This window comes from Sinohyriopsis cumingii, chromosome 4 (genome assembly GCF_028554795.1).
Source record: "Sinohyriopsis cumingii isolate HCF-2022 chromosome 4, ASM2855479v2, whole genome shotgun sequence".
NCBI lineage: Eukaryota > Metazoa > Mollusca > Bivalvia > Unionida > Unionidae > Sinohyriopsis > Sinohyriopsis cumingii.
The window spans coordinates 58787447-58797818 of record NC_142964.1 but is presented as its reverse complement, the minus strand read 5'-3'; the positions used below and the strand labels follow the sequence as shown (position 1 = coordinate 58797818).

General features: G+C 35.2%; 1 protein-coding gene across 1 annotated transcript; it reads right to left on the bottom strand.

The window, feature by feature from the left end:
* LOC149801232 (uncharacterized) lies at positions 1-10112 on the bottom strand. Its single transcript, XM_089955305.1, has 2 exons — positions 10028-10112; positions 1-2918 (listed from the first exon to the last, which is right to left on the bottom strand). The coding sequence occupies exon 2, from the start codon at positions 2891-2893 to the stop codon at positions 854-856; it is 2040 nt and encodes a 679-aa protein (XP_089811431.1). The 5' UTR covers positions 2894-2918; positions 10028-10112; the 3' UTR covers positions 1-853.
* Positions 10113-10372: the final 260 nt, after the last annotated feature.

Sequence of the window (10372 nt, the reverse complement as noted above, 5' to 3'; positions counted from 1 at the left end):
TTACATCTATCTTTTACAGTCATTCATCATACTGTCCTTGACCATATCCTCGTTCTACATATATCTCTGACTTATATGAGAGTCTGGTTGAATGAGACTAACTTTAGCAGTATTATCCTTCATTATATTTCAAACTAAAATCTAGAATGGATGTATATGTCATAATGGTTATTGATTTTCAGTTACATACGTTTCTTGAGAGAACACAACATAACAAATTTACAGCTGTATATATCGTCTAAATAAGACATATGGGGGGGGGGGGTATTCCGATCATTTGCGGTTAGGTCCATATGTTCAGGTAACTGTAGTCCACTTGTTATTCCTGCAGTTTTCTTCCTATTGGTCCTACTGCCTTAAGTGCATGTCTATGTCATTTTTTTATTGGAACATGATTGCAAAATTATTTTCAAAACTATTTACTCAAATCATATGCTAGGATGTGAATGGAATGTGACATTTTGCATACGTCTCTATTTGAAAAAAGGGTCAAGATGATAAATATTCAATATTAAGATTAAAATTGTAAAACAAATTGCGAAAATATTACCCCTGCACTTCAAATTGAGACAAATATTAACTTTCGAAACTGAGAGAAATTAAAAGTATATTTTCAGAATCAGTAATTAAATATTGTATTAGAAAACGTTACATCGTATTAAATATGCAAGATTTTAGTTGCACACCATAGCCATAGATACATACATTCCCTGTTATTATTTCCATCTCAATAAGAAATAAGTACTATTATATATGGAGTTGGGGAATAACCTTAATGTTACTTTTAAATCGTTATAAAGGCTGGTATGGTAGATCTGCATTCGTGTACTTGTTATCCACTAACATTTCTGCATCACTGTTCACCACGTAGGAATCTGAAAGCAGCATTGATGAGAGTAGATATTTGCCATTTTGCACCGTTGTGTTTTTTTATGAGTTTCATGGACTTGCAGAGAATACTGTAGGCATTCGTCAATCTCCCATCTTGCGTCAGACAGTAAGCCAGAAGGTTAAGAGCGGTGTTCTTACACAAGAGATGCTCATATCCGATGACATAGATCATGTTGTCCAGAGCAGCGTTCTTGTGTGACCTGTTGTTCTGTCGATGATAACATAGGAATTCAAGGAAATAGAGATAAAATTCCGAGTCAACTCTTACACATTTTCGCAAGAGTTGTTCATGTCGATTGCCTTGATCTGACCCTGTAAAATAGAACAACTCTGGAATTAGTGCTTTAGGAATGCAGTTAGTCCCTGAAGGGTGATAAGATACCGGCAAGGCAAAGTATTGACTTATTAGTTGTGTTGTTGATAGGTTTTCACTTAATATTGCTTGAAATGTGTGTTGAGATATACCGTCTAGGTCCGATATTTTGTAGTTGTAGTTTGTGTGTATTTCACTCAATACATCCTTTGACATATCAAGGTTGTCCTGGACCAAATAAAAAGCAGCTAGCTTCAGTTTTCCAGATGCAACATCAGACGAGGATCCCCAAAGTAGAAGCTCCTGGGCCATATCCAGACCATTCTGGTCAGGAGTTTCCTCAGAAAGACTTTTAGAAGCAAGGTTTGAACCTATGCTGGAGCAATGCAATTTCCACAGTGTAGTGTTTATTTCTCGCCGTGGTTCATAAGAGGGAAAGGACCTATCTAATTGATGGGTCTCAAAAACATTTTCAAGATACCAATCTAGAGCTATTACTAAGTTCCTAAACAGAAATCCAACTGAGAGCATCATAATTTGTGGGATATCTTGACTTTGTAATTCAAGTTCCATGAGAGGAATCTGACAGGTCCTCACCAGCTTCTGTCCAATGTTGTCACATGATATCCCTACCAGATATCTCCCCTCCTGTCTTAGCAGATTGCCAAGAACACCAAGCAGCTGACCCTGCACATGGCCATACACTTTACCCTGGAACATATTTTCTTCTGGAATAAAGTAATTGGGGCACATTTTACTTTCAATCCAGTTGTACAACAGTCTCAGACATAATTCAACACATAGCAGTAGATTGTCAGGTTGCCACATCGCTGTCGGTGTGTTTTCTATTAGGTAAAATATGCATGTTTTGCAATGATAACTGCTCAATGTTCCATCACCTACAGCTGGCTTTATAAAACTTTTGTTTATGATTTTCAGTAGAATATAGCACTTGTATTGTGTTGAATTAAATAGCCACACGAGAAGTTTCTCCCCATACGAAATGGATATTCGCCATTCCAGGTGTTGTTCTTGGCTAAGTTTATGACCCAAAGGAACCAGCAGTGCACCCGTCTCCTGAATGAGGCGAATCGTTTGATGTGATGGCCAGTTGTGCCGTCTATTCCTTGTTAACCACCGAGAAGCCTGGTCTGGCCAGGCATGGAGTCGCATTCCAATCACTTCGTCAGTTGCAAATTGCCTATAATATGTTGTATTAGCAGGACCGTGGTGTTCATAAGCATGAAGTTTGAGATAATGATGATCATTGCAGATAACAGATTGACCATATCTATCTAATTTTACAAGATCATCATGTTGATTATGTATAGGCCATGGTTGACGAATGTTTACCCTCTGCAACTTTGTATACCCTGGAGGTGTGTTTTCATCATTTATTATAAGGACTGTTGTTATACCAGGCATCCAGCTCTCAAGATCCCTTATAACTCTGCCTTCAAAACAATAAACACAATCTATGTCTGACTGTAGGCCAGGTATCGTAGTTGCCTCTGCCTGACTCCCAAAATAATGATACTGACTTCCAAACAGCACAGAGTACACCTCCTCTGATTGTAACCACATATTTATTCTCTTCCAACGAATATTCTCCCCGAGTCCGACTGTATCCAGAACTCTATTCAGCCTCAAGGATACTTCTTTGTAGTACTCAGGAATGTTCGAAGTCATGTTTCTGTGTGCTTTTTGTCAAGGTCTAAAGTAAAAAGGTGTATATTAAACAACTTATGACTTATGTGTAGACAAAATGGGTAATGACCTTCTTAATAAAAGTGTTTATGAAACATTATTGACTAAATATAGCTATTACTCTTATTATGCCAATTATTCCTATCGCACGAAACAAGTTTTAGTAATTGTATGAATCAAAGAAAAATATAATAACAGAAAGATTAAAGAATTTATTATTAATTAAAATATAAATCAAGGAGACATTTTTAGTTCTTTATGAGATTAATTTTTGACAACCTAGAAAGATAAGTTAGATGTTAAATGTATGTGTAGTAAAGAAGAACAGAAAAGAAACACTGGAAATAAAACTATTAATTAAAACAACTCAATCATACCATATCATAAAAACGAAACATGTTATCCCTATTTGTTACACCAGTACTTAACTTGTCTTTGTCTGGGTTACGAAATTTTAGTTCCCAGAAAGCATATAATTCTACGTAAAACTTTATACATTTTCTTAAACACTACCAATTTAACGGTAATCCTACCAAACACGTTATTTTATGATTCGTTACCAGGTTTATCTAGGATAACGTGTTCTGGGTACGGAATATTTGGAACGGGTTTGACTTAAACAGTTTAGCCGACACCCCGTGGCGTCACTAGGGTTGGTGTCACCCAGTGCGGTAACTCATGGTGTCACCCCCATGGACCTCCTTCCTGCACAAAGTTCAACACTTTTACAGACCGTCATTTTGGTGTCACCCCCTCTGATGGTGTCACCTGGTGCGGTCCGCAACCCCCTAGTGACGCCACTGCCGACACCCTATAAAGGTTCTTTGTGGTAGGAAGAAGCAACACTATCATTTTAAAGAAATCTGTCTGTTAGATACATACAATATAGAAAACATGGCTGACATAGTACGTAGTTTCCACTTCCATATTCTTCCTTATGAATAATGTTTAAAAGTAAATATGTACAGATGTTCCAGAATAATAACTAGTATCTTAGATCTTACTGCTGTGTTAACTTATAAAGATGTTGTTCTTTAACTAATTAGAATTGGTTATAGCACTGTTGCCCTTCTGTAAGAAACTACAAAGATTACCTAATGAATTACATAGTCGAATCTTCAATGATCTATTTACATCTATTTATAGTGTATAGCTTAACTTGTTTGACGTCGGGTATCTCGCAGTACAATACGGACCACAAAATACTAGTCAAAGGATGTAAAACGGAACGGACATAGTACGAAAATACATTATAACTCAACATGGCCAATTTTGTTTTTATAATAGAAACTTGTTTACAGATCTACTTTGCCATTAATTTCTTGAATTGACTTATGTAATATGAAACAGTGTAAAATAATATAAATAAACGAATTTAATTTTAATGCAAACATGTACGTTGAATGTAAAGACACACACAGCTCATGGTGTACCCCGAACTGAAGACACTGATCTGTTTACAACAATTTTTATTGCCTACGTGCCTGAAATCATCATTTTCAAGGTGTGGGTGTGTATGTGTGTGTGTGCACGTTACCTACATTAGGAAGAAATCCCATTGTTTATAAATATTAAGATGACACATGACATATGGAAGATGTCCTAATATTTCCTGTATGTTGAATAAGCTCTGATACTGCATAAAAAGTGTAAGAATATGGGGGATTCTTGAGGTTATGTCGTAAGAATTTGTTGGTATCTAGGTTAGTCCGAAATCATGGAACGATATAATAACAAATAACGAAAACTGTAAGACCTGACGTTGGAGTACCTGAAATAAACGCTTCAAGACTATCGTTCTAAAGACTTGTTATCCATATACTTACTAGTAAAGTAAAACAAAATGCATGGGATGAGCGAGCTTAAAAGAAACTTTGAACATAAAATTTAAAAACGTATTTAAGAAATTGGATGAGTCCACGTGTTTTTAACTCATGACTTTTTGTTTTGCAATCGGATTTCCCGTCCTAGGACGGGAGTGATAAAAGAATGTGTCAACCCATAGTTTAAAATAGTTCCCTGAAATGAATCAGAAATTCTTAATCTTGTTCCAGTGCTTCAAGTATTACTTCTGATGTGTGTTAGGCCTTCTTCGATAGTCTATTCAATTGTTTATATAACCTCTTTCACTACAATTTACAAGCTTACTTGAAAATATTCAAGCCGAAAACTTGAGCAGTTTCCGGTGACTTGATATTGCCATTTGCCAGATGTGTGGAGTCTCTTCTAAGAACAGTCTGAGATGGCTCAATGTATGCGGAAAATACATGTGAATCAATTATAAATTCAGTCTTTCACGAAAGTTTGACCCCCAGGATATATTCTTTTTTAAAAGGAAAGAAAATGTATTATAATGTTAGGTATTGACCTCCTAACATAAATCAATTTTCAAGAGCCTTCTAATGTACCGTACATACTCGCTTGTAACTTGAGTCAGACTGCAAAACAGCAATGATCCTGATCTGCCTTAGCATAACCTGCATGCAGACCAGAGTCTATGCTGTTTGTTCTACTGATTACTCATAAAAATCTGCCGGCGCGCTATGCGAGGGCAGATCTGTGTTTGTAATTCAATCTGCAGTTGGATAAGAGAGCATATCTGACGACGATTCGTGTGCGTGTGCATGTGTGTGTGTGTGGGGGGGGGGTGGGTGTAGATGGATGGATTAATGGGAAGACAAATTCCAACAATTTTATAATACCTGGAATTCGAATTCTTAGTTAACTGGTCGCAATAATAAAATCACTTGTATTGATTGCGTTGATTTTAAAATCTTTATCTGTTCCATTCAATCCACACCAACACACCTCTCAGTAGAAAGGAGGGGCGATAATCACGAACACAAGCAAAATTATAAATAACAACCAGCACAATCTTCATTCTAGAGAGCATTCTAATACACTGAGTGTGCAATGAATAAAGCGAAAGAAAAATTATATTCATAAAGTAAATGCAGATACACGACCATATTACATCGAACGATCGATGTAATGGAGGAGGTACATATTTAGGTGGAAGAAGAGTTGTTGGTCAAAGGTTTAAAAACTATTAAAAACTATTCACCTGATGATCTCTGTACTATATCAGAACGGTGAAAATATATTATAAGTTTTGTGCGATTCCACACGTAGAAGAAGGCATGATGGATGGACGCAGTTCCAAAATGGCGGCCTTCAAGTTGTCTTAACGGATGATTTAAAGTATGCGAGGAGCTTTTTTGGGAAATAATCAATAATCATGATAAACGTCATAATAATAATTCCTTACTTTCAGAAATAATTTGATTCAAGGACAGTATAGGATGCTAAGAATTTTTTTTAAAAATCTTCTCAATATTTTATTCTGTTGAACAAGCGAGTTTTCTTCTCTTTGTAAGGGTAATAACGTGTACACGGAAAGTATGTAGTGCCCTCTTGCAAATGAAGAGTACCAGCCAGAGGGAATAAACAGAACAGTGAATCTTGCCAATTTCTATGTCACAACAATTATTTACAAGTTCCTTAGACTCATCAGGAAAAAAAAATGAAAATCCAATCTTCTTGGGACTTACTCTTATAAAGGTTACAATAACTAGACTCTCAAGTTGAAGTTGTATAGCTCCGAATTTCAGAAAACATGGAATTTGGCACATACAAGGAGAAATTGCTGACATAAGCCATTGAATACGTCATTCCAGAGGCAACGCGCTATCTGGGTAAAAAGCATCTCTAAAATAATATGAATCACTACTTGCAAGACAAAGTTGGGGTGGAAAAAAGAACGTCAATTTTATATTAACTCTCCTTTTTGGAGCTGGCGGTATTATAGATGCAGAAACAACGATTTATTTTGAAAGTCGTGCAGATGATTTGAATAATAGTGTAAGGTAAAACTATCCTGTCTTTGTCGAATATTTGCAGACCAGCCTTAAACAGTGACACAGAATATCCATCTTTGAATTAAATAGAAGAAATCGCTCCAACAAACTCTAGATCAATAATAATGCAGAGTCAGTGAATAATATACTTAAAACTTCCGTTAATTGGCAGCCAAAATACGCAGGAGCTCATTCAGAAATTGAACAGCGTAACTGAACTACACTTTGTTAGAACTGCCGTAGCGCTCTACACGAAATTGGAAATTTTCGCCTCGCAACACATAAACTATTTAGTTCATGATGCAGAGTGGATGTGCAAACCGGAGGAAGACAAGACAGTTTTTTTTCTTCAAAATTTCATGTCCGATAGCGAACGCCAAACGAAAGCACCTTACATTCAATCAAGCGACGGAAAATACTCTATTAGCACGAAGTAAATGGAAAAGCTAAAACGCCAGGCAACGAAAGCGACCGATGAATGAAAGAGCAAATAAAAGATTTGTATATAATGTAATTAATTATGTGACTGCATTAAAAGCAAGTAGCAATACCTTCATGGGTATTATTAAATTCCAAATACTGAGGCTTGGCAGGTTTCGTAATAACTACCATGATTTTCAGGATTATTTTTCCTGCTTTTTTCTGAACACATGTGAGGCGTGTAATGTATAGAGGATCTTAAATGGGTAATGATTTAATTCTGAATTTATTCAACGAGTTGAATAATGTTCAGCTTTTGCGAGCCTTGTCGAGCAAACGCTGGGCATTATTCAACGAGTCTCGTAGATCTAATATTAAATCATTACCCATTTGAGATCCATTTTATCACGTAGTTTTTATTTCAGTGAAAATTATTTAGATAGAAAGGAAGAGTGAATATTTTCGTTCATTCTGAAAGACGCTGCACCTTTCACTTGTTGTGTGTAAAAAATAGTCACAAACAAAATTTAAATAGTTTTAACGTTTAAAAGTAGATTATACTTTTCTTACAAACTATAGGTCAAAGAACACGCGTTCTACATAATAAACATAACATTTTAAACAAGCAAAATCATTTTTCAACAAAATAACAAATGTACGTGATGTCACATTGTTTGGCGCAGTACTGGTTAGAATGCAGCAGACTGTCCATGTTTACATAACCTAACATGTCACTTTCACAACTAAAGATTACATTGTTGCAATATTCATTTCAAAGGAGGTTTCCTGGATGCAGAAATTCCCATATTTACTGCAATGTATTTGTGACCGGATATTTACAGTATTTGACTCAGAACAGCAGACTACAGAACACGTAAACAAATTTCATTTTGAGTCGGAATTGCATCACATATTTGCAGCGTAAATATGCAGTGGTTGGATAAACTTCTATCAGTTTGGAGACCGGCTTATTTCACGTTCTTCCATGAACAGAGGTGAATTTATTTACTTCTGTCAGTTAACATTTAAACCACGCTTGTATATAAGGTGAATTACATGCTTCAGGTTTACCGCCCCCTTCCCTCCAACCCCAAGGTACACATTCACTATGAACTGTGTAATACGCTTAGTTTTACTTGTTGTTGTTGTTCTTGTCTTGGGGTTTGAGTCATTTTTCCTGTTATGTTATAGATGACATAACAAGCCCCTGCGGTCTTAAATTGGCCGTATTCAGACAGAAGAGACCATTTTTACCACAATTCCTTTTCAGAATCGAAAAAAACAATGTCGGAAAAAATGTTCATGGACAACTAAACATTCCAGAAGGCGGGGTTAAAAAAGTTTTACCACGATCACAGCCAATCATTAAAGAGAATGCTGCACAATAATTTCATCGGCTTATTTGGACCAAAGTAATTTGTTCACATGATATAATATCAAAAATGTGAAACTGCACACACTATAGGCAAAGTGTACCGACTATGTGATAAAAAATAATATATTTCTGTTTATACAAAGTTATTTATGTAATTGGTTAAACTTCAATTAAAAATCATATCTATCGCGACATTTGCCTACAACATGTAGAAAGAATCAGGGAGAAGTAATGGATACATAATTTATGAGCGGAAATAATTATGAAGTTTTACCGATATTGTACCTCTTTCGTGGTCTTGTATCATATTGGTGATGATGATTATGATGATGATATGTTGATGATTTTGACGATTATGATCAGTAAGAGTACGAATTTATGTACATATACAGTTTTCACTACATGTTGTGCGGGATAATTTTAGATAGCTTTTATTTGCACCATTGAATCAATCTATGCATTATTTGCCCATTTAGATATTTAATGATCAGTGTAGTTATTTCCCTTCTTTTCTCTGATTTATTTTAGCTGTTTATGTTCTGTTCCCATGCCGTCAATAGATACGTTTGTGCGTTCATTTAGATTTGTATGTATGTCTTGATACATGTATGTTTGTCTATATATTTATATATCTATTTCATCCCAAAGCATTCCTACACAAAAACTTCCATCCGTCCCCGTCCTTCTGTCCCTCGTTCTCTAAGATAACGTATCTAAGATAATAATATTTCCCTCCTGTAATGAAAAATCTATGTATTTATCACTCTCCTGTAATGAAAAAGTCTATGTATGTATGTATGTATGTATGTATGTATGTATGTATGTATCTAGTGTAATGAAAAAGTTTATGTATGTATGTACTTACGTACGTACGTGTATGTATGTATGTATGTATGTATGTACTAAAAGCAGCTTGTCTGTAATAGATCAATGGTCGTTTTGTTCTTTTTTGCTTTGAAGTTTCTTTCTATGTTTGTATCTATGTGTGTACTTCTATGCAAATTTGTTGTAAAACACTTTGAGCTTTTTATCAATAATTCCAGTAAATTATATGAATAAAAAGTATTTTTTATTTTAATTTCTTTATATACGTAACGAGAGGGTTTGGGGTGATTCAAGGGCTTGGGGTGGTTTGGAATGGTTTGGGGTGTTTCGGTGGATCGTATCATTATACCATACATTGCCAGATTTATCTACGATACTGTGTTTTGGGTACGGGAATTAGTGGCACTGGTTCGTTTTCTAATTTTTAGTCCACACGCTAGAACTGCTTTTTGAGGTATTAAGAAGTAACGCTATATTTTATAGTAATCTGTCTGTTAGATTCAAACAATGAAGAAAAAATGGCTGACATAGGATGTAATTTCGATATTGATCTTTTAAAATCTAATTTCATGTTCACTATTGTATCTAATGGAAAAATATGTACTTACGGATTATTCCAACATAATAAATAAATCTTACCTCCTGTGTTAACTTCTAAAGATGTTCTTTTAAACTAATTACGACTTGTTATAACTTTGCTGACCTTGTGTAGAAAACTGTAGAGTTTATCAAGTGAATTACACAGTGGACTTTCCACGGATCTATTTATAACTCTTTATTTATGTACTTGTAAGCTAAACGTTGTGCATTGGAGGCCACAAAATACTATTCAAAGACACGGAAACGGAATTGACATAGTTTCTACGAAAATACATTTAAACTCACCGTATTTGGCCAATTATGTATTTATATTAGGAATATATTTACATGTCTACCTTGGCATTAGTTTCTTGAATTAACATATAAAATTATTTCAACAGACGA

What these genes read in the sequence shown, in the direction of transcription:
- LOC149801232 (XM_089955305.1), bottom strand. Translation starts at nt 2,893, where the DNA reads ATGACTTCGAACATTCCTGAGTACTACAAAGAAGTATCCTTGAGGCTG.